Here is a 27,993-nt window from a genome sequence, read left to right on the forward strand (position 1 = left end):
AAGAGAGGATGACTGTCAGAGTGGAATCCAAAGTGAGTGCTAACATGCAAGAGGGTGTTTAAGCAAATGAACAAGAACAAAACAATGTGCTAATGTTGTCTACCTGGCTTTTCTTAATGTGGAACAGACATTCACTGCAATCTGAGTTTGAGAAAGTTTAAAGTGCTATTTTAAGTTTGTAGTTTGAGACCATTGAGACTAGGACTGTAGGAGGACGTGAGGGTATTAGAGACACAAAACTTAAAATAGCATATTATAGATATTTCGAGTTCATCTTATGTACTGCTCACAATAACCTAACGACCACGTCTATCGGACACAAGGTGACTTAATTTTTTCAGTCTCTCTGTATTCATGCTGTTTCAATCTTCATAAACCATCTACTCATAAGCCACTTGCTCAAGAGGTGGGATATCACTATTACATCTGGGGCCAAAACAAGCCTACAGCAATAAGCACACAAAGGGTAAAGGCAGTGAAAAGAAATGTTCATGTTTATCGCACTTGAAGAATTCTATACAGAGGCTGCAACAAAGCAGGATAAAGATATATGCACAAACAAGCTCAGGTCAAAAGTCTTAGTCACTGAAGTTGTCATCACAGCACACCTCAGAGAGTCTTGGCAGAGATGAAAAGAACTAAAACCCTCAGCCACAATGTTAGAAGGTGGGTCAAAGTCTGCAGTCTGGAACCAGAAGTATCCTGGGAAGATAGAGAATGAGAATACAGATAGGAATCTTGGACTGAACCATTTGCTTTGGGTCTTGAGAACGGAAGGTATTGGAAATGCAAAGAGTTTCTTTGTGCAACCCTTCTAAGGTGAAAAATATAGTACTTCCCAAAAAGTGGCAATAGATTTACCATGGAGACTCAAAATCAAACAAAACTAAGTCCAAGGGAGATAACCAGTTGAAAGCCAGTGCTGTGCCACTACACCAAGTAGGATGTTCAAAGTTATGGGTTACAGTTAGCCCTTATCACGCTGCAAAAATCACACAAGGTATTATTTAGCTTAAGAAGTACTGTAATATGTTTTGACACCATTATCCTTGGAACATTTAAGCCTTCAGAAGTGCCTTTTCTCCAAGGCAAGGAATAGCGGTCTCTAAAACAGACAGTAAGAGTGTGCACAATCAGTACTATATAAGATGATTACACAGTCCCAGTGCTGATAAAATGAAAAAATGTTATTACATTCTCCAATCTAATAACCGTTATTACACTTTACCAGCTCTGGAATGAGGCTTCTATCACCTGGATGAGATGTATTGAACACAATCTAGAACCACTTTCCCATTTACTACCCTGTTTCCTTTTACTTCAAATTGGAACAGACTTTCTGCAACTCAGGCCAGTCCTCAGTGATCTAGACCAGAGACAGTGACCCTCTGGATATTGCTGGACTACAAAAACCAGCAACCCAAAGTAGTATAGCCAATGAGGAAAAATGCTAGGAATTCCAATCCAGCAAGCAAAGGACTGCACTTTGTATATGTCTGCTTTCAAAGTATGGCACAAAGTATGTAGTCTCACCCATTCTCCAAAACATATTTTCCCCTCTCCAACTGATCATTTCTACAGAAATGCAGAAAAGAAGTCCTTCCTTCCTCATGAGCATTTCCCAGCTTAGAAAACATTCTACACTTCTGGGCAAAGTGCCAACTATCATTTTATCTGATAAGCCGTGATAGATAAATCACTCTTCAATCAAACTGTAAAGTTCAAATACAACAACAGGAATCATTCTTTAGCCAATGGCTACATGTAAAAACTTAAATTTTTCCACCTTCAGAAACAAAAGCTAGAATGAAATAAACAGTGTGCTAACAGATATCCTGGCATTATAATAGATCCCCCTAGAAGGCATCCATTAACGAAGCTCAGCTTTGAATTGCTATTTTTTCCTTGTGTGGAATCTGCTCTTATAGGTTTACCTAGATATAGAGTGGAATCATTGGCACAAATTTTATCACATCAAATTTTTATGGAAAGAAAAAGGAAGCACAAAATTTTATTTCCAAAGGTAGAAACAACACAAGTTGATTCCAAGGATGACTACTGATTGATTTAAGTAAAAGTATATAGCACAGCTAAGAATCTTTTTGATCGAATCATTGACAAATTAGATTCTATTGCTGGAAAACACAAGAGAAGTAAATCAGAAACCAAGAGAGTGAAGTTATAATTCAAGAAACTGCAAGCCACAAGACAACTTATCTCCTGGAGAAAACTTAAAAACTTGCCCTTCAGAGCAAGGAATGTCCTTTAAGAGTCAAAAGGCTATCAAAGTTTGGTAATTCAAGTTTTGCACTATGTAATTATTTGTGCAAATCTAGGAATGGAGCGATGAGTTGATAAGCTATATCATCCAGTTGTTCCAAACTGGTGGACTCCAGCAGTCATTAAAATAGTCTGTTCCCTTCTAAGAGAAATTTATTTGAACATGGAATTGGAGTGAGTTAGACATTTGCTCCATGCAAAAGACAGAAAACAGGAAAACCTTTCAGTCTGGACCAAAGTCACCCAAGAAAACCAATAATGCAGCACAATTGTGGTTTTGGAGAATAAAAAAGCACCAGAAATAGTGATGGAATAAGAAACACCACACTCCTGCCACCAACAGTCCCATCTACTTCTTTGGGGTTTATAAGGGCCTTTACAATCTGGGCCTTTAAGTAGTAATTCTTAAGACAAAAAGCTAAGCGGTCTGGTGGCCCATCCCGTTCCTCGTTCAGGTGAACAGCAAACATTTTAAAAATATAGAATATATAATATAATTTTTATTAATATTCACCCGTTAACTCCAATATATGCCAATTGTGAGCTTGTTTTCAGCAGTTACATTCCCTTGATCATGTTTGTACGAGGGGTGAGGGAGAGGGAAGAAGAGGCCAAGTGCTGGCGCCGACACATTGGCGCATTCAGTGGCACGCAATACAATCATCAAGTGTCAATGGAGGATCCACGTGGCCAGTGCAGTGAGCGCAAACTCCTCCGCAGGAGGTGCTCACTTCCATGGAAGTAGAAGCCATGAGGACTAGCCATTCCAGGCTGGCCCAACTCTTCAGCAACTTTGCCTGTACTTCTCCAAAGACTCTTGGTTACTGCAGCACCAGGCCAACCTATGGGAAAATGTATAAAAGGAAGATTTAGAAAAGATTTAAGAGCAGGAGCAGCAAACTGGTCCTCCAGGACAGTTTTCATAGCCCCAAGGGCCTCTTAAGTATCAAAATGCTTTTTTGCTCGAAAATGCTGCCTTCATCATTACAACCCCACTGTTAATCTCCAAAGCCTGGGGCTAAAGTGACCCAGATGTGCCTCAAATCTTAAAAACATTCCCTATGCACAAAGAAGAGCTTTACTGCTCTGGGGGCAATTTGTGTTGCAAGAGTAGGGTCCTGTGAAATCCTTGTTGAAGGCTTTGAGTTTGATGTCATTAAACTAGTAGCTCAATGAATCCTCAATTCACTCAGAAGAAGCAGAATGCTATTGTTATGATTGAGCCTCGTGGCTCTGTTTCTGACAGGCGTGGGCGTAAGACTCCTCGAGAGTCGGATACTCTCGAGGAGCGAGAGAGAAAAAGACTGCGAGACATATTTGCAGCACCATCTGACGAAGAGTCTTTCGAAGGGTTCACGGAGAGAATGGAGGAAGGGCTGGTTAGCTCAGAGGAGGATGAGATGGATTGGACTCGGGTAAGGGAGGAATTGGGGGCCACTGGCCATGATGGGACAGAAGATGAATGGGGACCTTCAGGATTAGACCCATGGCTTAGCTGGAGGGATGGGACGGGTTCCACAGCTGGAGATGCTGTTGGGCGTAGTCAGAGGTGTTCCAGCTCTGACGAGGAAAGTGATGAGGAAACGCCCGGGTTAAGGAGGGCAGCTGACAGTGATGAAGATTTGTAACTGGCATAAAATGGGGCTTGGGAGCAATTGCAAATTGCGTCGGGCAAGGTAATCTGGGCAAACGCTTGGGATCCGTGTGTGTGTGTGGGACGCTTCCCTGAAGACTTGTGTACTTTCCTGTGCTGAGACGTAAGTTGATTGGAATCCAGGGTCAGACGGCGGGAGGGATTGTGTGGGCATTTGTTTGTGCAAACCTGTGCTTACTCTTATTAGCTTGACCTTCCGTCGTCTTCTTGACGGACGCCATCTCCTGCTTTGAGAACTCGGACTGAACTGACCACGGCTTGTCTTCCCCCCCTTCTTGGACTTGGAAAAACTACAAACGTCTGCTTCTGGCTTTGATCTACGGAACGGAACTGGTCTACTCTACTGCTAAAATCCCTGGCTGAATTGTTCGTGTTGGAATCCTGTCTGCTGTGTGTGTGGGAGCGACGCAAGTTACTCTAAACACAGTGTTGGCAGCAGAGAGGAATCTGCTGCCAATTAGTTGCATTCTTTGTATCTTTTGTTCCTTGGCTTTCGTTTTGTTTATACCCAGGCTGAAGAAAGCAGTTTGTTTTTACCCGGATTAAACTCCGGTTTTATCCGGTTTATCTTTTGAACATTTACTTTTGCCCCTTTTTGCTCCTAAAGGCAAAAATTGCCTGGCCCTTGTGTTTTACGGGCATTTTTGAGTTCTGTAATCTAATAAACTCTGTTACTTTGAATCTTGTGGCGTTCTGTCCTTGACAGATTGCCCGACGCCCATAAAAGGTTTATTGCAGCAATAAACCCGTCAGGAAGACGATGGATGAGTTAAGGGTCAAATTAGACCAATTGCAAACGGCTTTTACCGTTAGCCAAACAGCTCATGCCGTGAAAGGACATGTTTTGACTCCTGAACGCTTTGACGGAACCAGGTGCAAGTTGCCAACCTTTTTGGCACAAGTGGAGCTTTATTTTTCTCAGCTCAGTGCTCATGCTTTTCCTACAGACACTAGCAAGGTGGCCTTTATTTTGAGTTTGTTGACCGGTCCCGCAGGACAATGGGCCACTAATTTAATTTTGGGCAATGACCCAGTCAAGGACAATTTGAATGATTTCAGAAAGTTGTTAATTGATACTTTTGGGGATCCTCTCCGCACGGAGAACGCTGGGTGGGCTCTGTATCGGTTGAAACAGGGAAAGGGGACTGTTTTGGATTACTTAAATAAGTTTAACCTGTATTGCCACCAGCTGGATTGGGGGGAAAATGCATTCATGCTTTTATTTACTGCTGGGTTAAGTGATATGCTCCAGGATGAATTAGCACGTTTGGAGCCGGCTGAAAGTTGGGATACCTTAGTTGCTAAGGTGCTGCGCTTAGACGCAAGGTTCGAGGCTCGTAAGCACTCAAAAGCAATGTGTGCGCCACTCATGCATGTAACCAGGGCACCTGTGGTAATGGGGGAAGAGCCTATGGAGCTTGGGGTCTTTAAAAAGCTGTCTACCGAGGAAAAGAGCCGTAGGAGGCAGCTGGGCTTGTGTTTGTACTGTGGGAATGCTGGGCATTTTGCCAAAAATTGTAATGTGAAACCTTCCAAAACTTTCGGGAAAAGGCCAGCCCTAGTGCGACGTGAGACCAATGCACTAGGGCTCCTCAAGCAATCAACTGAGGGGAGGAAGCATGTTTTCGTACCCATTACATTATCTGTTGGGGGAAGGGAACTTGGTTCTACTTTGGCACTACTGGACTCAGGGGCTACGGTCTCTTATGTTGATACTGAGTTTGCTAAGAAGCATGGCATTCCTAGAGTGCGCAAGGCATGCGACGTGTGGGTGGAAGGAGCAGATGGGAGACTGCTGGAGACTGGGGTGGTTAACCATGAAACCTCAGCAGTAACGTGGGAGGTGCAGGGAGTAACGGGAACGTTTGTGTGGGATATTACGAGCTTGCCTAGATATGATGTGATCCTGGGGATGGATTGGCTAGCTGTAGTAAACCCACAAGTAGATTGGGCAACACGTAAAGTGATTTTAAAGAGGCAGGACTGTTGCACTCTAAATGTTACTCATTCTGATATGGAGGGAGTGCCTGCTGAGTATGGGGAGTTCTCTGATGTATTTTGTAAAAAAGAAGCGGACAAATTACCACCGCACAGGCCATATGATTGCGCCATCAAGTTGGCAGAAGGTGCGAAACTGCCAGCAGGGAGGCTGTATGCCTTGACTGTACCGGAAAGGCAAGCTTTGCGGGAGTTTCTAGATGAAAATTTAGCCAAGGGGTTTATTCGCCCATCTAGTTCTCCAACTGCGGCACCCGTATTCTTTGTAGCCAAAAAGACTGGGGAACTTAGGCTGGTCTGCGACTATCGGATCCTAAACAAATACACCATTCGGGATAGGTACCCGCTCCCTTTAATCTCGGAACTGTTATCAAGGGTGCAAGGGGCTAAGGTCTTTACCAAGCTTGACCTGCGGGGGGCCTATAACTTAATCCGTATACGGGAAGGGGATGAATGGAAGACGGCATTTAACACGTGTTTCGGATGCCACGAGTTCCGAGTCATGCCTTTTGGGCTTTGTAATGCTCCTGCGGTCTTCCAGAGGTTCATGAACGATGTGTTCAGGGACCTAATTGACCAATTTTTAGTGATTTATTTGGATGATATCTTGATTTTTTCTAAGGACGAGAAAGAACATCGTCAACATGTCAAGCAGGTACTGCACCGACTGCGGGCTAATGGGCTTTTCGCCAAGGCTTCCAAGTGCGTCTTTCATGTGCCTGAAGTGGAGTTCCTAGGTCATGTAGTGTCAGGTAGGGAACTTAAAATGGACCCACATAAGGTTGACGCCGTCAACTCATGGCAGGAGCTGAAGACTAAGAAGGATGTACAAAGGTTCTTAGGTTTCGCTAATTACTACCGGGAGTTTATTCCGAATTTTGCAAAGCTCACGGTACCTTTGACGCAGCTTCTGCGCAAGAAACAGCCATTTGTGTGGGGGCGGGAAGCTCACGAGGCGTTTCTACAACTTAAGTCTAGTTTTCAATCGGACAACATACTAACCCATCCTGATGTTGACAAACCGTTCGTGGTAGAAGCGGACGCTTCTAGCTACGCGTTGGGGGCTGTATTGTCTCAGAAGGATTCCTCAGGGACCTTGCGTCCCTGTGGATTTTACTCGCGGCAACTAACACCCTTCGAGCAGAACTATACCATATGGGAGAAGGAGTTGTTGGCGATTAAGGTGGCGTTTGAGGTGTGGCGGCACTGGCTTGAAGGGGCACGGCACCAGATCGTGGTCAGGTCTGATCATAAGAACTTAGAGCACTTGCAAACAGCAAAGAAGTTAAACCAGCGTCAAATCCGCTGGGCTTTGTTTTTCTCCAGGTTTAACTTCAAGGTGCAGTTCGTGGAGGGGAAGGCAAACTTGCGGGCCGATGCTTTATCCCGCAAGCCAGAATTTAAGACCAATGAGCAGGTAGTATGTCAGACCATCTTGCCTACTGCCTCGCTGTGTGTTGTAGATAATGAGCTCGGGTTACATGACCAGATCCTTGAGGCTCAGAAAGATGATGTGTGGACTCAGGAGCAACTGATGTTGCTCTCAGCAGGTAACCGTACCATACTGCCGCATCTCCAAGATCAAGACGGGGTATTGGTGCGTAGGGGGCAGGTTTACGTACCAGTGGGGGCCCTCAGGTTGGAGGTGATTAGAGCCCACCATGACGAACCCATGGCTGGGCACTTTGGCAGGTTCAAGACCGTACAGCTTATCACCAGGAGCTACTGGTGGCCAAAGATGCGGCAAGACATTCTGCGCTTTTGTGACAGCTGCGCCGTTTGCCAGCAGAGTAAGACGCCTGTTGGGCGCCCTAGAGGGTTGTTGTCGTCTTTACCTGTTCCGGAGAGGCCATGGCAAATCATTTCCATGGATTTCATTTCAGATTTGCCTAAGTCTGGGGGTTATACTTGTATTTGGGTGGTGGTGGATTTATTTAGTAAACTGGCTCATTTTATTCCTTGTTCAACCATTCCGGCGGCCCCTACGTTGGCCTTACTATTTACAAAGCACATCTATCGCTTGCACGGAGCACCCGAGGTGATTATTTCCGATAGGGCTCCGCAATTTGTGTCACGCTTTTGGAAACACTTCCATGAGTGCTTGGGGACTAAGTTAAACGTGTCGTCCGCCTTCCATCCGCAAACGGATGGACAGTCGGAACGGGTTAATGGGCTCTTAGAGCAGTATTTGCGTTGTTTTTGTTTAGATCAACCCACGGCTTGGGTGAAGTGGTTACCGGTGGCGGAATTTGCTTACAACAATGCGGTGCACACGTCTAGTCAGCATACGCCGTTTGAGCTTACTTATGGCTTTCACCCACGGGGAGGTGTGGCGCCGTCGACCAATGTGGTCTCTTCGGACCCTGTGTACCGCTCTACGGAAATGGCTGCATTGCATGATGTTGCCCGTCGCTTACTGTTGGAAGCTAAGGCAACGCAGAAGACTCAGGCTGACCGCCACAGGCAGGCAGGGGAGGAGTTGGAAGAAGGGGATTTGGTGTGGTTATCTTCCAAACATATTAAACAGGCTGGGGGAAAGTTTGCGCCTCGGTATTTGGGTCCCTTTCCTATCGTTAAAAAGATTTCTTCTGTTGCGTTTCGTTTGCGTTTACCGTCTAGTTTAAAGGTCCATCCAGTCTTTCATCGTTCGCTGTTGAAACTTGATACCTCTAGTCGTCGTGGTGCTATAGCGGAGGGTATCACTGCCACTTCTCCGCCATCGGGGGAGGAGGCCTTTGTGAGAGGGGATAGTGTTATGATTGAGCCTCGTGGCTCTGTTTCTGACAGGCGTGGGCGTAAGACTCCTCGAGAGTCGGATACTCTCGAGGAGCGAGAGAGAAAAAGACTGCGAGACATATTTGCAGCACCATCTGACGAAGAGTCTTTCGAAGGGTTCACGGAGAGAATGGAGGAAGGGCTGGTTAGCTCAGAGGAGGATGAGATGGATTGGACTCGGGTAAGGGAGGAATTGGGGGCCACTGGCCATGATGGGACAGAAGATGAATGGGGACCTTCAGGATTAGACCCATGGCTTAGCTGGAGGGATGGGACGGGTTCCACAGCTGGAGATGCTGTTGGGCGTAGTCAGAGGTGTTCCAGCTCTGACGAGGAAAGTGATGAGGAAACGCCCGGGTTAAGGAGGGCAGCTGACAGTGATGAAGATTTGTAACTGGCATAAAATGGGGCTTGGGAGCAATTGCAAATTGCGTCGGGCAAGGTAATCTGGGCAAACGCTTGGGATCCGTGTGTGTGTGTGGGACGCTTCCCTGAAGACTTGTGTACTTTCCTGTGCTGAGACGTAAGTTGATTGGAATCCAGGGTCAGACGGCGGGAGGGATTGTGTGGGCATTTGTTTGTGCAAACCTGTGCTTACTCTTATTAGCTTGACCTTCCGTCGTCTTCTTGACGGACGCCATCTCCTGCTTTGAGAACTCGGACTGAACTGACCACGGCTTGTCTTCCCCCCCTTCTTGGACTTGGAAAAACTACAAACGTCTGCTTCTGGCTTTGATCTACGGAACGGAACTGGTCTACTCTACTGCTAAAATCCCTGGCTGAATTGTTCGTGTTGGAATCCTGTCTGCTGTGTGTGTGGGAGCGACGCAAGTTACTCTAAACACAGTGTTGGCAGCAGAGAGGAATCTGCTGCCAATTAGTTGCATTCTTTGTATCTTTTGTTCCTTGGCTTTCGTTTTGTTTATACCCAGGCTGAAGAAAGCAGTTTGTTTTTACCCGGATTAAACTCCGGTTTTATCCGGTTTATCTTTTGAACATTTACTTTTGCCCCTTTTTGCTCCTAAAGGCAAAAATTGCCTGGCCCTTGTGTTTTACGGGCATTTTTGAGTTCTGTAATCTAATAAACTCTGTTACTTTGAATCTTGTGGCGTTCTGTCCTTGACAGCTATGGAAGTTAGCAGTATTGCAAACAGGCCTCAAGAGCATCTATCAACAGACCAACCGTCCAATGTCACTTTATACACCTATTTTAAGGCTTTCTCCCAGAGCACCATTCTGAAAATATCTGGGTAGCACTGTAAAGAAGTAAAAATAATTTGAGGCAATTCATACCGACAATGTGTGTGTGTGGGGGAGGGCGGCGGCAGGGAGGGATGGACAGGAGGACCTATGAAGTGAAGAACTAGGGAAATTCTGACTTTTTTTTGAATTGCAGAAACTCCCAATTCTAGATTGCAGTTGAAGTTTCAAGCCTTGCTATGATCAAGCAGCAGATAACAGGAGAAGTCCTGAGGCAAAATGAGGGCCAGACCCTGCCAATTGCTAAATGGAAGAAATGTGAAAATATGTCATAATACAATCTCTGGCTACAGCAGCTAGAGAAGATAAGGAAAACTCGGCGCTGGGGGCGAATGCAGAGGAAAATGCGTCTAAGCCCAAAAAGAGGAAATTACAAGAGAGGGAGCAAAAAGAGTTGGAAGCAAAGATCAAAGGTCACTATTGCATATTTTGAGATCTTTCAATTTTTCATTAGGATATAGGCTGCAAAATGTTGACTGGGGATTCCTAAAGCAAAAAACCCCTAACAACAATAACAAATAAATCTCTGGGTTGCCACCAGAAGACTCCATCCCAGTCATAAAGCTCATTGCATGATCTGAAGCATATCAGTATCTCTTAGATATTATTACTTGTAATAAAAACTGTAGTTACTTTATAAAATAAATGTTACGAAAACGCAGACAATAACTACACTGAAATGCTATGCAGATCAGGTTGTCTCTAATGTTTTCTTCCAACTCCAGTTTCTGGATTTTTTCTTTCTACTTCGAAGTATTTTAGTTCTTCTCTAAAAAAGGAGAGTTCTCCAGGATTACATTGCATATTTAGTGCTTTGTGACTCAGTTTGCCTTGCAGTTTGGAAAGCATGCATCTTCTAATGTGTTGCCCTCTTAAAATTGTACAGTAGTGACTACTTACTTTCTCTGGCCCCATGCTGGGGCATTTCCAATTGTAGAGATAATATTGCAAGTTTCCATCTCCAATCCCAAACTTCAGCTTCTCCAGGAAGGTTTTATTCTCCATGAGATCCAGGGCATTGAAAACATCAAAGCCCTTCTACTCCAGACAATAAAAAACAATAACAATCGGGTTAATTTTTATACTCTGCAATTCTTAAAGGGAAGAAACATGAGTCAGAAAATTGTTTTTACTTTTCATCCAACCCAATTATTCATCCCAGTTATTCTGAATGTTTGTTGCACTGCTCTGATAATATTCATGTTCATATTTCAGTCTACATTTGATACCATAGAATACGTCACTTTTCCAAAGGGTGCACAGAATGAAGTTGAATATACTGTATAATAGAAAACAAGACCTCAGCTCACCATCTTGGCTAATATAAGGGCATCATTCATAAGGTCAAGAAATGGTGTCTTGGTGTGGACATTGTAGAAGGAGTAGGCTGCTTTCAAGCTCTTGTGGGTAGGATGATTCATAATGGTGGAGGGCAGGGTGTAAAAACTCAAGAAGTCCGTCACTTCCCCATCAGTATTCTGGAGAAAAGGATGAGACAATTGAGAAATAAATCCCTTTGCCTCCAAATCTAGGAAGTTAGTTAATGTTCAACAATAATGAAAACATCTGTTGTGCTTCAGTTTCCCAAGCCCTGTGATTAAAACTGATTGCGGATAACAGAAAACCGTCTCACCTCCACAACAAATGTGTCAATTATGTTGGTCTGGGGCAGAAACCAGTGCTCCACTTCTTCCTGATTCATGACGGGAGTCAAGTGGAATTGCTTCAGATATTCTGCCAGAAGCCTATACACAGCAGGGATGTCTTTGTGCTCCATTGGTCGCAGCCCTGGGGTCTTTGGAGTCTGAGGAAAGAGAACATTTGACTGCTTAAGAAGGTTTGTGGGACATAAATCCTTATTTATACTCAACCAGATCATCAGTTTTCATGCTATATTTTGAGCATTTTTAGGGCAAACTGTAGTTCTGCAACACATTACATACTTCGTATACAAAAGATCCCTGTTCTTGTTCCTGAATCTTCAGGCAGGGCCAGAAAAGGCTTTTTATCCGATATTGCTGAATAGCCTAGTAGTCTGCATCAGCTGTATGTTTACTGAAGGGCAAAAGTTTGAAAGCTACTGAACGTAAACCATCAGATAACAATATTGAACCATGCCCTTCCTACAATAGTTCACATGCAGTCTTTTGTCTTTGTGGTGGTGTTTTAATTCCCTTTCTGCAATTAAACACGGGGAACACATGTCCTGTTTCAAGGGACAGCAATAAGAAAAAATAAAAGATTGCGAAGCCTGATTCTTTGGCTCCCCCTGCTGTGGAAATTGAGCAATTATGTGCCATGTAGGTTCACCTTGACCTACACACAAAAGAAGGTAACTATGTTGACGTGCCTTATGCAAGCACACTCTGACAAGTGGAACCACTTCTGCTTGAGAGAAAGGTGTCCTTGGGCTGAGAAGAAGGACCTATTTCAATGTAATTTTCAGGTGGACTGAATGCATTCAATAGTATCTGATCTCCTTTTCCCCACATGTTTATTACAGAAAAGTTTCTGTCACGGTGAGGTTGGGGGAAGGGGAAATGACACAAATAAGAGCTTATGCCAAATGGGATGAGAAAGCCTTTCTAACTGCAGTAGGTATGGCTCAAGCATCAGATTACAGCTCACAAATATGTTTCATGGAGAAACAATTATGAGAAACAATTTGAAACTATAATGCTAAAGACTTCTGTTCCATACACTGCGATGGGTGCAATTCCCACGTGAAAGGTTCTTTACACAGTGAACATTTTTAGGTCTGGCCCTGCCAGTCACAAACCTCTGGAAGCCGATAGAGTTTCATGGTGCGTTGCATAGTCATGTTCCTGCTCAGGTGGGAAAATTTTACTTCGATCAGCTTGCGTGGATTCAGGGACCGATGCCAGTACCTGACAAAAAGGGAAGCCATCCAAGTTATTCATCCCATCCTGTATAAATATTTAATCAAATCCCAGAACAATGGACAAACTGCCTAATTGATTTTTTCCTTCTAGCATCCTATATTCTTTTTTCATTGTCAGTCAAAGGTTTGGGAATGTTTTATGGATAACTGTGACGTTTCTGGGATTTCCCTAGTCTTCAGTTGCAAAAAGGGAGGCTTTCAAGGAATTCTGCTGCATCCTTCCTTGGGTCACCTATCTGTCCACATCAGCAGCCCAATGATGGAGTCAGGACTGCCTTGCCTGCTCCACAGTGCAAGCAAGAAATTGTGTTTTAATTTAAGGTATACTTAAATATATAATAACAATATACTTAAATTGGGGAACCGTGCAGTTTGCCAGTTGATGCAACTGTACCACAACAAAGCCACAGGGTTCCAATCTTGGATTTTTTCCATTATCTTAACCCTACCAAATCTTGTTCAACAAGAGGCTTTAACTTGTTTTGACAAGTAGCAGAGGTCACTGGGCTAACTAACCAGGCCAAGTGCCAACAGTTTCTATTTCTAATCACAAAAATGTATGCTCGAAGAAAAATAATCTACCACTTCAATATGCTTCCAGTGCTTTAGGGGCTGTTCAGTTCAATAAAATCTTCTCTCTTGCTCAAAAATACCTATCTCAGATGTAGTGAATTGTTTTCTGTTTATTATTAGTAGCGTTCTTAAAACAAATATTAAGGCTGACATACAGCAGAGGGAGAGTTTAAATCTAGAGTTTCAGTGAACAAGTGTGCAATTGGAGAACAAGCATCAGTAAAAGAAAGTGGCCAATAGGAAGCCATCTTTGAGAAGAAGAAAAATAAATCCAGAAACTAGCTTACCTGCAGGTTCCTACAGGTTTTGGCAGCACTACCCCTGCAGTATAGACAGCTTGGAAAATTCCCTCCAAGTGAACTCGTCGGGTGATCTCTCGGATCAGAACAGGGGCCACACGCTTGGAACGCAGTTTTTTGTGCACACAGAGAAAATTTATTTCTACCATCTTCTTCTCCCTTCAGAAAAAGGGAGGGAGGATGGTGAATACAGCTTGTCAGTCGCATTTTAAGAAGTAAATTGAAGAACACAGACAATATCTGCTCAAAATGCCTCGTTTATATAATCTCTTCCTCCTTACCCTGGGGTTAAAAATGTCTGCCGTCTTTGAGGTTACACAATATTAAGTTCTCTAAACCCAAGATGTTTCACCGTACAGATGCTCACTCATTGTATTTATAATAAAGATTACATTTGCAAAAAAGACATACTTTTTGCAGCACTGATGTCATACTGAGAATATTATCTATAAATGCTCCCATATACAGCTTTGAAGAATTGTGGTAGAAGTTTCTAATTACATAATTTCTAAACTGAGAGGTAATATGGTTCCAGCTTGTATAGAAGCCCAGTCTACTTGTTTCCATGTGGCAAGGACCTGTTTTTCAAAAATGTTACACAGTCAAGGCTAGACAGCGAAAAATAGTTTTGGTTCTGAGCCCTAACTCCAAATTAGGACCAAATTTTAACTAAGAAAAAAATCCAAGACACAAATCTCAAATTCAGAGCAGACAGAAAATTGTGACTTAACTTACATATCATATATGTGGATACTAGCTGGAATAGCACTGATGAAACCAACCAGTTTTTTGCTTGAGATGACCCTCACGCCACAGTGCCATTGGGGTAGCCAGCCTGGGGGACGCAAAGCCCTAGAGAAAAGACATTGTCTTATTAGATTGTTTTATTTATTTATTTTATTTATTACATCACTTCTATCCCGCCCTTCTCACCCATCAGGGGACTCAGGGCGGCTTACAATATAAACATACACACCAAAAAACAGTTTTCATCAAATTAAAAAACCCACCAAGATTAAAAATTACAATAAAATTAAGAATATACATTAAAATATACATAATTATACATTTAAATATACATTTAAGGCGCTTTTTGCTTCAAGCATGTCCATTATGCCAGCAATGAAACACAAGTTGCTACGTAAACAACTTTATACAGTCTGCCTAGAAGAGATATTTTCTAGAAACCTTGAAAAGTTGCTACATGCTGGGAAGAGAATGCTGGAGCGAAAGATATGTTGGCCATGATAGTACAAGGCAGCAACTTCTTATACAACATGAAACACTCAAGAACAAATTACAGACAAATCTACTCTATGCAGCTTTGTAGACAGGAATATGAACAATACACAATGGCATCAGAACCAAGGGTTGAGGGAAGAGAACATGCAATTCCTGCACTTCTCTTTAGTATTTGTCTTTGAACTTTGCTTCCTCTGTTGAACTAGGATATACTCCTTTATTGTAAATAACACTCAGGCTGGTGAGCCAACTAACCTCAAATTCTGCCCCCTCTTACTTTAATAGGCCTCAGGAAGACAAAAAGGAAGAAGCAACTTGAGGGAGAGAAGTCACTTTGTTCTGATCTGTCCCTTTTCCACAATTAATGCTACCTTTGGACAGAACAACTTAGTGAGACGGCAGGAATAACCCACTGCAAAGTGTCTCTGGGCATGGACAGATCGTACATAAAGGTGAACCAAGTCCATGGAGTTATCTCAACTTAAATTCTGAAGGAAGCTGTCTTAATTTTGATATATTTCAAGCAGCGTAGTAATGATTAAAAGGTTGGACTAAGATTTGGCAGATTAGTTCTTAGGCAGACAGCTCTAGGGCTTCAGCAAACTACAGACCAATGGATTTCATAGGATACGGACCTGGCAGTTAAAGATGAATCAGAGGGTGTATCTACAGTGTAGAATTGACACCAATTTAAGTGCCATGGTTGAATGCTATGGAAAACTACATGATACCCATGATTCCATATCACCGAGCCACAGCTGTTAAAAGTGGTGTCAAGCTGAATTATAATTATACAGTGTAAATACACCCTTAAGAGTCAAATCCCTATTTGAATATGAGCCTGAGTGGATGACCTTAGATCAGCCTAATTTACTTTACAAGGCTGCTGTGAAGATAAAAGGAAAATTTTGTACTCCAACATTTTGGGAGAAAGGTGGGATAGAAAGAAAGTAAAATTTTAAAAATCTGTATGGTGGACCCTGTATAAGAGGAAGGAAGGAAAATGTATAGGGATGACTCCAGAGATATTCAGATAGGAATGTAACTCACCACAACAGGAATTCTGGTGAGTAATCAAACCGGAACATGTTGTCATCGTCTTCCACATAGTTCTCATTCAGGAGAGTGTACAGTTCTTTGAGCTAAAGATGCCACAAAAGAAAAGTGTAATTTTCTTAATGAAGCAAACTCTTTAAAAGAGCAGTATTATCTGATAGAACACACATAGCTAGAATTATTCCAGGCTGTGTTGTCGAAGGCTTTCATGGCTGGAATCACATGGTTGTTGTATGTCTTTCAGGCTCTATGGCCATGTTCCAGAAGTATTCTCTCCTGGCGTTTCGCCCACATCTATGGCAGGCATCCTCAGAGGTTGTCAACAACAACCTCTGAGGATGCCTGCCATAGATGTGGGTGAAACGTCAGGAAAGAATACTTCTGGAACATGGCCACACAGCCTGAAAGACATACAACAACCCTCTTATTACAGGCCCTCCATGACTAAAACAACTGGCAAGTTGAGGTTCTGTTAGAAGAGATGCAAGAAGACCCCAAGTTCAGTTCCTATCTGTAGGCTTTAAGCAAAGCACTGTTCTCTCACTCTTGGTTCCCCACCAAGGGCTATAACACTAACTCATGAAGTTTTCTCAAGCACTGTCATGTTCAAGACTGAAAAACAGTTTACAAATTCAAGTGCTCTGTAATGAATAGTAGTATTTTAAGGCTTTAATTGTATAAAAGTATATTATCCATTTATGTGATGGGAAGTTGCTACTTAACTGTGAGAAAAATAAGGTTGAACACTGTGAAAGCCATCCACTGCATGGCTATCAGGCTCCTCCCAGTAGACTCAAATCAAGGAAAAGCTTCATGAGGACCACCATTCCTCTTGATGTTCCCCCAGCAACATTGAGGGCGTCCCTCTGGTCAGGTAAGCCAGGAAATCCCAGTTGGATGGCCCCCCATGAAGGTCTGCCTCCAGGGGCAAACCAAGAATGGGCAACCTGGAAGTCCCTGAACAGACTCAGAAGTGGAGTGGGCAGATCAAAAGAAAACCTAGCAAAATGTTCACTACCTAAAACAATCCTTCACCTTGTGCGACTGTGGAGCAGACAATTCCGTATCTGTATGCTTGTCCGCAGTGTCCTGCCCCATGTACAGAGGAAGAATTGTTTGAGGCTACAGACAATGCAATCGCTGTTACCCATTTTTGGTCAAAAGATATTTAGCCACTTGTGCTCCTTCTATTTCTATCAGTTTTATACTAATTTATGCAATGCTTTTGATAAGAAATTAAAAAATACATTTATTTTTAATTATTAAAAGAGAGAGAATAAAGCATTGAGACTCAAAACCAGGAGGTCAATTTTTTAAAAGTTGACCAAAACCGATGTAAAAGTACTGAAATGCTTGAAACGTCTGGCTACACTGTGAAACTATGAGTCAAATGAGTTCCTGTTGTTCACTGATGTTACGTTTGCTTCAACTTATGGCGACTCCATGAGAGACCCTGTTATTACAAGCCAATGTAAAGATTAGGAGAGGGTAAGCCATATGATTCAAACAAGGGAACCAAGCTAAACACTATGGGTTGAGCTAAGAATGAAGACACTTGCCATGATAGAAGATTTCAGTTTTCAGGAAGAATTCAGGAGGGTGGAGGGGGGGGGGATGAAAACTATAGCCGCATGGAGTAAAAGGAGAGAAATGCTGCAAGAAGCAGATAATAAAGTGATGTGTTTAAAGAAGACAGATAGAGAAAAGGGAATGTAAAGTCATTATTCTGAGTTGTGGAAAGTCTCAGATGCTTAGGATTGGGACTCTGAAGATCATGCAAATAGTGGAACAGCCTTGTAGCAAGGGTAAGGGGAGAAAGAAGATGGTTTCAAGGAAAACCTCCGAGGATAGATTATATTCTGCCTCATCCCTACTCACCACACCTCGATCCCCCAAGTCCAGAGCATCCCACATGAAGCCCTGAGGCAAGGAGTAGGGCTCCTGGCGGATTTTGTCCTTGTCAGGTTCTACAGGCCCGTGAGTGTTCACTACTTCTCCTGAGGTAAGGGAAAGAAAGAATGAGCACAGATTATTTCCATGCATGAACCATTGCTTAAGAAGTATTCTCAACACCAGAGCAGTCCTTTTATATTTTCCAGGCAGAACAGAGACAGGAAAAGTTGCTTTCTTGGACCCAACTCACCCACAACTCTCATCTGTCATGATGACAATTGGCTGAATCAAATTAAGAGCTCCAAAAGTGTCTAAGGTTTACTAGGCATACTTCTTGTCTGAAAAACTACATCCTCCTGATGCCTAATCTTCCCATTTCCACATTTTCTCCAAGAAGATTAATTGGGCTTTGTTCCCAATGTTTACTGTGTGCTCCAAGTCTTCTTGTTTCTAAGGTTATATGCACTCAGGTCTTTGGCCTCAGATAAGAAATCTAATCACTCATACACAATTTACATGATTTCTTGGGAACTGTGGAAGCCATTAATCTGTACAGTACTGCTACACCTACTATATGAACTTTTTTAAACATAGCAATAACACAGCTGTTTCACTCATAGAGAGATATTTCCAGCCACTAAATCTAACCATTAAAAGGGAACAAATAAAAGAGGAGAAGACATATTAAAAACACATGTACCTAATTTGGGAACTGGCTGTGTGTCCCAAAACTGATAGCTGCGCTTGGTGGCTTCCTCCATTGTCTTGGCAGGTCCTTGTCCTACTGAGAAGAGTTCAATGGCCTTTTGAATCTCATGCATCCTTTCTGGTGGCAATGAATTCACCTGCAAACAGAGCAAAGTGAGAGAGTCAGTTTGGTAAAACCTTCTTTTTTTTTGCCTATCTTGGAGAAGACATCTATCTTCCAATTAAAACAGGAGTAGACATCCTGATATTTTAGGCTACAACTCCCATCAATTCTAACCAACATGTACCAGAAGTAGAGATTACAGAAGATGCTGTTCAAAACTGAGCAGGGAGATCAAGTTGATTATCCTTGCTTTAAATATACCTAATACACAATGCAAAACTCCCTCTCTGCAATATTATTTCAGTCTACCTGCACTAATTAAATAGAATAGTAATAAACACCAACATGGTATTGTACTTCAAAGAATCTCATGAGAGTATGTATTTTGTAGGCCTAGTTGCCACTTCAGCTGAAATCCTTTTCTCTGGATTATACCCAAAGTCATTCTTAATTTGAGGTCACAGGTTCCTAGAAATTAGCACAGCACGAAATATGTGCTAAGGCATGTGTAAACTTACTAACTGTTGGAGAACTGAAAAAATGTTTTACCTTTACGGACTGATCTTGGGTCATATCAAGTTGATCACCCTTTTCCTTCTTCCGTTTCTGTTTCTTTTTCTTCTTTTTACCTCCACTATCATCTGCTGGGCTTAAGCCACTAAGAAAGAAAGGAAATGTGATGAAAATGTGAACACTAATAACACTCAATATACTAAAAGTGTCACAACCCATATCATATTCTCTTTGATTTGCATTAATGGATGTTTATGTGAACGTGTGATGTGAACATTGTAATCAAGCTGTAGAAGGCCTAAAGGAAAACCCTGCCTTGGCCAAAAGCTACAGAATCAATTACATAAATGCAAGTTGCACTACTTGTTTTGGTGGAGGAGAAAAATACTGTAGTTATTTTGAGTTTTGAGAGGAAATGAGAGAGGAGGTTTGACATGATTAATTTGCCTACGCGATATAAACTACCTGGCCACATACCTTGCATTTGTAATGAGGCTTTGGTACTTGCTTGAGCCAGAAACCACAGAAGTATCAAGGATGATTTCAAAATGAAAGACTTATGAAACAGTTTTGCACTGTCAATAATACAGAAATATTATTTCCCAATTCAATATAATTCCAGCTGCTACTGTGAAAGGATCATATTATGCTTGGATGACATTTCTAATTAACAAAGTTTATAAGAAAAGCAATCTTCAAGCAATCTTTTACTGTAAGATTTCTCCCTAGGTTGGTCTTTCTAATTTTCATAATTTGAGATATTGTAGATTTTAAAGATAAACCTTGTTAAGGAAACAAACAAGCTTCTTTACCCCCAAATCAAACCTTAGAAATGGCTTTCTGGACTATAAATTTTGCCCCTCCTCTTTAAGCCAGAATGACTAGGGTAGTTTGGGAGTTATGTTTTAAGAAATAACTTTTCCAAGCTACACCAAAACACAACCACTTTCCTGAAACTGTACAAAGCTCTAAAGGCAGGCTAGCAGCCTATTGCTCCCTGGATGTTTTGGAATATACTACCCATAAACCTGATCATTGTCCCTGGTGATAGATAGCAAACAGTGACAAGTTAGCTGTTTTTCAAAAGAATCTTTGTATTTATTTCTTAAATTATTTTAAATTGCATTTATATGCTGCGTTTCTCTTAGAATGGGACCAAAGTCAATCCATCTTCTCTTTCTCAAAATAGCTAACTATAATAAAATTCAAACTGCATTCAAATCACATGCAATTAAAACTGGATTTAAAAGACATGAATAAAAGAAATGACCACTCAGCCACTTAAAAGATCTTCAATGACAATTCAAAAGGGCAATCTGAATAAAAAGGTTCTTATTTACACCTAGAAAGGCAGCATATGCAGGCGAAACTAGTTTCACTTGAATGTGAATTCAGAACCTGGGAGCAACCACATCACTACCAAACATTTCTTCAATGATGGAGAGGAAGAGAAGAAAAATCACTGCTCAAACCATTAGAACCTGGATAGGATGCCTTACAATCGCTTCCAAGCTGTTTAAGGCTTTATAGGTCAAAATCAACAAAGTGACCTGTGACCTGAAACAGCACGGTAGCCCCAGTGAAGGACTAAAAAAAACCAAAACTGGTGGTGGGGATCTGTGGGATTGAAGGTTTCACATATTTCCTGTAACTGGCTTTAGTTATAGGATTCTAGCTTCAGCACTGCAGGTTATTTTAAGTATTCTAACATTTTTCAAAGGTAGCTTGCACAGATTATATTGCAATGGTCCAAATGGAATGTGACTATAGCATGTAGCACCACAATCACAGCTTTCCTCACTGATCTTTTCACTGAAATACCAAACATAATATTCCAAGAAATCCCAGTGTTCCCAAAACAAAGTCCAAAATCCAGTCCAGCCACCTATAAAATAGGCAATGCCATCAAAAAAGCAATATTCCAGATAGAAGCATTTTTCCTATGAAGAATCTCACATAGCTTACTCTACTAGCGACCTGCACTTCAGGCTAGAATGTTCTTCCTAAGATAAAGCAGAGAAGCAATTCTTTGCAGTGTGTCAAACATGACGCTTTTCAATGCTGCTGTACTGTTTCACACATTCTGCTGACTCACTTTGCCTCCAATTCAAATCCCTGTAAATCCAACTTGGCAAATCCACAGCTAATCAGGCACCATACTTAAAAGGAGTAATCTTTTGAGAAACCAGAGACAGAGAGCAGATCAACTCAGAAGGGGCTTCTTCTAAGAAATGGGAAGAATTTAATAGACATTGTGGATAAACTAAACCGGGCTATGACATTTCTGCAGCAGATTAACCATCTTCTATGCAGTACATTAAAATGGTTTTAAAAAGCTTGCAATGATTTCAACCACTATTATAAGATTGTAGTGTTCACCTCTTGTACTGCACATGGCCATGTGCAAGGAATGGCATCCACTAAGAAACAATATGTCCTGGTGTTTTTTAAAAAAAATGCATGAGCAAAAACACATTTCTAAAAGCCAACTAAAGAAAACAATGTAAAGCAGACAACTCTCACTCTTAAGAGTTCACTGAAGCAGGCAAATACATGCCTAACAGATCAATCTTACTGCATAGCTACATTTCTTGGAACTTCCATATGAATTTTAAATAGTTCTCATGTATCCTATTCACAGGCTCAATTCAGACATTTTGACAAGCCCTGTTTAAGTAAGCTTAACTCTAGAAGTTTAAATGAATGTAAGTAGGCCTTTCAAATAAAGGGAGGAAACTGACAATTACTCCAACCCATGGCAAAATGAAATGTAAGTCAAACACACTTAAATGTAGTGCTAGGTTCTGTGTTGGCAGGAAAGGAAAATAACAACAGTAAGACTAGAAAACTCTTAACTAAAGATTTTCAATTGGAGTTTTCCCAGGGCTTTGCTTAGCACCTGTTATCAATCCAGTGCCACAATTGTACTGGACCAAAGCCTCAAAGCTATCTGTTCCCAATGGTTACCATCAAATTCATTGTCAGTATTAGAGCTTTTTCTATTATGGGCAAATTCAAGCACTACTTCTGGCTTTTGCTTGCACGCCTACAGGGCGGAACTAAGGATGGGAACATGGGTGGCATGTAAGAAATCTTTCCCTGATGTTGAGCAACCAAAGGCACATTAGATTTTTGTATGTTGTATAGAGTTCATTAATGATATTCAGCCAAGTGGAATCTAATTTATTTCTGAGAGCTAAGGGAGATTGAGGGTGGAGCAGGTTTAATGTTCACAAGCACAGGTTTAGCTCTGTATCAATTCAGGAAAGCTCCTGATGCAAATTCACCTCTTTTGTTGCTTCTGGCTTGGTGCAATTTGGTGTAGGGGCTGGCTGCAAGTGACACACACCCTGGTGTAAAATTAAAGGTCTACTACTCAAGAGTTGTCAAGGACATAAGTGATCAAGTGAGTGCTGATCATTACGAGACGCTGGTTTTAGTCTACGTTACCTCAAGAGACCCACAAATAGGATGACTGAAGGTCCATTTATAAACTACAGTTCATACTTGAAGATATGAAGTTTTTGGTAAAATGAAACAAATAGTAAAATATTTACCCCTGAAACATTTATTCTTCCCTTATCAGCTTGCTTCTCAGTGTTGTTTCCTTCAGACCTAAACAACACCAAAACCTAAGAAGTGAAAAATCCACAGAAACAGCTATATATACTCCACTTGTTTTACTACAATTAGATCCTCAGAAGATGCCAGCCATAGATGCAGGCGAAACATCAGGAGATAATGCAACCAGAATACGGTCATACAGCCCAGAAACCAAACAACACCCCAGTGATTCTGGCCATGAAAGCCCTCAACAATACATAGAAACATCATTTATATGTGTTAAATACTAAATACAACTGGCCCAAACCAGTCAATAACTACAGACTTATAAACTTTTCCTTTCTTGTAGATTACTAAAGAAAAACAGAATATTGGCTACTAGTATGGATCCAGATTTCCCAATAACATTGTAACTAATGATTTTTTCTTGATACTTAAGACTCAAGTTGTAAAGCAACTATGGCAAGTAAAGCCCTCCTCTTTGCAATGGGGGGATATAACACATATGCTTTAAACAAGTATGAAACAAGAAGTCTTGTAGCATATTTGAGACTAAAACATTTATTATGGGGTAGGTAGCAACAGCCACTATTTATTTCATACAGTTTATGCCACATTCTGTTAATCATCAAGGTGTCTGGTGTCTTTAAGATTAGCTTTCAATTATTCTTTTATTTTTGTTCCAGATGACTAAAAAACCTTTCTAAAATGTCACACTAGAATGCAAATACAGTGGAGTTTGGAGATTTTGCTTATTTACCTAAAATACTGGTTTATATTTATTGCCACATTTTAAATATTTTCTTCCAATTTTATTTCAAACAGTGACATGGGAAATTATACACATTTCCTGCAAGAAACAGCTCAAATCTGTTTAGGGAATATATATATTCTTTTTGTATTACTTGTTCTCAAACCACATACTCAGCAAACAAATGTACTGTAAGTGCTAGTAAGTCACCAAAAACAGTAATTACTCAATTAAAAGATCTTGAAAGCCCAAAGCACAGAAAAGATTGCCCACTTTATGAGCTGTTCTATGTCAACAGGCATGTTCAAAATATAGCTCCTCATGCAGAAATACAGGGGATGGTTCTTTAAGGAAGACAATTTTAATTTATGCCATTAAGGATTTTTTACCCTATCAGCATAAAAATGCTACCACAGTAATTTACAAATATCATGGATAAGATACTTCCTGTCCTCTGGCCCATAGTCTAAAGAACATTACATACAAGGAAAGGGGATTAGAAGTGAGGAAGGAAACATCTTCCTTATATACACACAAATAATTTCTGCTGTAATAATAGTCTTAATTCATCTTGACTTTTGTTAAAACTTTAAAAAAATAGTTAACATTTTAAAAAGTTTTGTAAAATTTTTTGTTAAACTTAAAGTGCCTCTGCTGTTCCAGGGAAAGTGCTGATTACAGAAATGGCCCCAAATTGTCCCTTCTTAAAACACTGCTGCTTTTCTACTTCTGCTCTTTTTCCTATATTCCAGAGTAACTATCAAGCCAAAACACTGGTTCATTATCTTTCAACATGTGATTCTCAATGGAGCTGAATAGTTATTAACCATGAAATATATGCTTCATGGTGATTCTCCTTCATTTCTGTAATTTTGATTGCATCAGCCATGGCACTTTGTATGTTAAGGTTTTGAATTAAAAATTCTGTAATAGTTCTATAAGTTCAGAAGGCAACAATAAGTATTTCTGCTCCCTGAAACCAATTGCTTAGACTCTATATGTTATAATCTAACAATATATTTTTTTAAGCTATGGTTATTAAAAATTCTAATAGACTTTTTAGTTGGATCTGTAATGGCAAAATATACTTTCAATTTTACTTGTTCATTATTTATTTATTTATTTATTTCCAGCATTTATACCCCGGGGGGACTCAGGGCGGCTTACAACAGTTGGCAACATTTAATGCCAAGAACATAACAATAAAACAAAAACAGTACATATAATCAATTAAAACTATAAAAATACATCATTAAAATGCATTATAACAATTTAAACATATGTAAATTAGATCCATTTATCTAAAAACCTCATGCTTCAGCCTTCAATCGGACCATTACAGTTTGGATTGGGGATCAGAGTTCAGAGTTACTGTTTCTGTTAGTATTTGTTGTTTTAAATTATGGATATGATAACGTTTCAGCTTTAGTTTAGTTTTAGCCTTAATTATAAACATTTCTATCTTCATATATCCTTATCCTTTCTTTTACTGCTTTCGTCTCAATTGTGAACTATTAAAATCAACCAATAAATAAGATTTTTAAAAAGTCTAATAGGATTTCTCTCAACACTATTTGGAAATTTTAGATAGACCAGGAAAGAACTGACAAATTGATTAGTCAACAAACCCTGACTCAAATGCCATAGATAACTTAGAGACAGTTTCTTGACCTTGGAGGAGTTTTTGCACTATGAATCCTGGAAGTTGACCTCCAACCCAGCGCAATCTTGTGGGTTGGTGAACTGTGTGTGCTGTGGCCCAAAAGAGCAATGTTTCCAAGTTCTGAACCTCAGTAATTATTATGATGACTTTACCGATAATCCACGAATCTCTTCCAGCTGTACATCTACTAAAAGCTTAGCAGGTTTGTATCAGTAACCTCAAATTCCAAAAATAGGGAAAAGCCTCTGGTGAAGAACAACTATGACAGCCAAAGAACAAAATTCTATACCTAATTGATAAATATGAATATAAGCAAACTTTCTAAAGTCTTTATTCTTTCACAGAAGGAAAAAAAGGTATATAGGGAAATGCTCCTCTGAACATAAACAGAATGTCACTCCGATATATATGTTATTATAGTTTTAAAAGAATAAAAATAGAATTAAATATTTACACATACACAAAAAAGGTAAAAATAAAAAGGTGGTGGGGTTGTGGAGGTATTATTATACATGTCATCTAAAAAATTTAAAAATTCAAATGTCCTTTCCTATATATTTAAGACAGAGAAGCAATTTTAATATGCTAATTTTAATCTGCATTTTATTGATTAATTTTAACCTTCATTTCAGCTGTGTGTATTTTATGTTATGTATATTGTGTTTTATCTCTGTTTGTACCCCACCTCGCGCTCTAAGGATGATGATGATATAGGTAGCCTATATATGTATCTATACTGTAGAATTAATGCAGTTTGACATCATTTTAATAATGGCTCAATGTTATGAAAATATGTGTGTGTGTGTTTATATATATATATATATATATATATATATATATATATATATATAATTTAGTATTTTATTGTATTTTTATGTTCATTTGTTTTTGAATTTGTTGTCCCCTGCCTCGAGGTATCAGAAGAGGTGGGTAATAAATTAAATGCATTCTTCTTCTTCTTCTTCTTCTTCTTCTTCTTCTTCTTCTTCTTCTTGAGGACACAGGCCTGCAGTTTTGAGATCCACCTGGAGTCAGCTTTGACCCTGGTATCCCAGGTGTCAGAGATGGCCGGGAAGGCCTTTGCACAATTAAAATTTGTGCGCCAACTGCGCCCATTCTTTGAAAAGCTAGATCTGGCCACAGTATTCCATGCCTTAATTACATCTCAGATGGATTACTACAATGCACTCTATGTGGGGCTGCCTTTGAAGTTGGCTCAGAAATTGCAACTAGTGCAAAGAGCTGTAGCCAGGATGTTGATGGGTGCCAATTGTAGGGAACACACATCTCCCTTATAGAAAAAGCTGTACTGGCTGCCTATATGTTGTTCCGGACACAATTCAAAGTGCAGTTTACCACCTACAAAACCCTAAACAATCCAGGTCCAGCCTACTTATGTGACCACATCTCTCCCTATGTACCTGTACCTGTTCATGCCTTGAGATCTGCCGAGAAGGCCCTCATCACAGCCCCACCTCCGTCACAGGCAAGGTTTGTGGGGACGAGAGAGCACCTTCTCAATTACAGCCCCACCGGCTCTGGAACACCCTCCTCAGGGAGATTAGACAAGCTTCCACGCTCTTAACCTTTCGTAAGGAATTGAAAACCTGGCTGTTCAAACAGGCTTTTGACAATGGTAAATGCAATATCTAACAGTGGGAGGCCTTAAATGGGACTAAGTTTTAATTTTCGCCTTTAACAAGACCAGTGGCTCAGATGTTCTAAATGGTCTACATAAATAACTGTTTATTTTCACTTTATGAAGGATGGTATCTGTTAATTAATTAATTTATTGCATTTCTATACCACTCTCTCTCACCCCGAGGGGAACTCCGGGCGGTGTAGAACATGGCAAATATCTATAAAAACATCATAACATAAAACATCTAAAACATTGGACTAGTTCCACAATCATCATTTAGCTGCTTCATTTGATATGTTGCTGTTCTTATATTAGCTGTTTTATTGATGTGTTGTTAGTTGATTTTATTTGTTTCTGTCGTTACTGAATGATTTTGTTTATTGTCTGCGCTGTTATTGTAAGCTGCTCCGAATGCTTTAGGGGAGATGGTGGCAAGATACAAATAAAGTATTATTATCATATGATTATTATATTATTATATTATAATAAAATGTGGGAGCTGTAGTTTTGCAATGTCTTCGTCTTTTCTTCCTAATAGTCTTAATGCCTGACCAAACTATGACTCCCAAGATGCCATAGCACTGAGGAGTGGCAGTTATAAAGTTGTATCAAACCGCATTAATTCCACAGTGGAGGTGCACCCCGGTTTCTAGATAGGCCAGACAAGTGTGTTGCCCCAGTCATGCCGCTGTCGGCAACGGGTGGGTACCCATTGGCTCCCCCTTTTGGAGTGGCATAGCGACCGACCACTCAGGACGCAGCACCCACTCCTCTCAACCAATGAAGCCTCACACAGGGGAAGGAGGCTGGGGCGAATTCACGTCGGTCCTCTCCCCCATTCCCTACTTGCATGAGGGCGGCTCCCCTCCGCCTCAGAAACGGCAAAGAGGCCCGGGCCCAGGCAGGCCTAGCAGGCGCTCACCCTCGGTTATAGTTGTGCTCGTCCTCATTCTCACAGTCGCTGCAGTGCTGGTGCTCGTTCTCTTCTGTCGACGGCCGCCTCACTGCTGTATCACCGTCGTCCGCCATCTTGGCAATGGGAAGCATTCGCGGGCTGCTGCGCATGCGCAGCCTCCGAAACGCGGCTGCGATTGGGCGCCTGGGCGCAAAGCCTTGT

At 41.0% G+C, this 27,993-nt stretch overlaps 1 protein-coding gene across 3 annotated transcripts; it reads right to left on the reverse strand.

The window, feature by feature from the left end:
* Positions 1 to 476: 476 nt before the first annotated feature.
* Positions 477 to 27,986, reverse strand: nmt1 (N-myristoyltransferase 1). Of its 3 annotated transcripts, none has more exons than XR_506643.2 (13): positions 27,799 to 27,986; positions 19,293 to 19,401; positions 18,633 to 18,777; positions 17,918 to 18,036; positions 16,034 to 16,125; positions 14,477 to 14,593; positions 13,730 to 13,900; positions 12,747 to 12,855; positions 11,601 to 11,771; positions 11,278 to 11,445; positions 10,868 to 11,005; positions 2,795 to 3,122; positions 477 to 702 (listed from the first exon to the last, which is right to left on the reverse strand). XR_506643.2 is itself a non-coding variant. In XM_008113227.3 (13 exons), exons 2-13 carry the CDS (start codon positions 22,822 to 22,824, stop codon positions 3,102 to 3,104), a joined length of 1,371 nt encoding a protein of 456 aa, XP_008111434.2. In that variant the 5' UTR covers positions 22,825 to 22,888; positions 27,799 to 27,970; the 3' UTR covers positions 477 to 3,101. The 3 variants fall into 3 exon arrangements, 2 of the variants coding, with proteins under 2 accessions (XP_008111434.2, XP_003222572.3); XM_008113227.3 differs by adding an exon at positions 22,814 to 22,888 and having other exon boundaries at positions 477 to 3,122; positions 27,799 to 27,970; XM_003222524.3 differs by having other exon boundaries at positions 477 to 3,122.
* Positions 27,987 to 27,993: the final 7 nt, after the last annotated feature.

The sequence above is a fragment of the Anolis carolinensis genome, chromosome 6 (assembly GCF_035594765.1).
Source record: "Anolis carolinensis isolate JA03-04 chromosome 6, rAnoCar3.1.pri, whole genome shotgun sequence".
Lineage (NCBI taxonomy): Eukaryota > Metazoa > Chordata > Lepidosauria > Squamata > Dactyloidae > Anolis > Anolis carolinensis.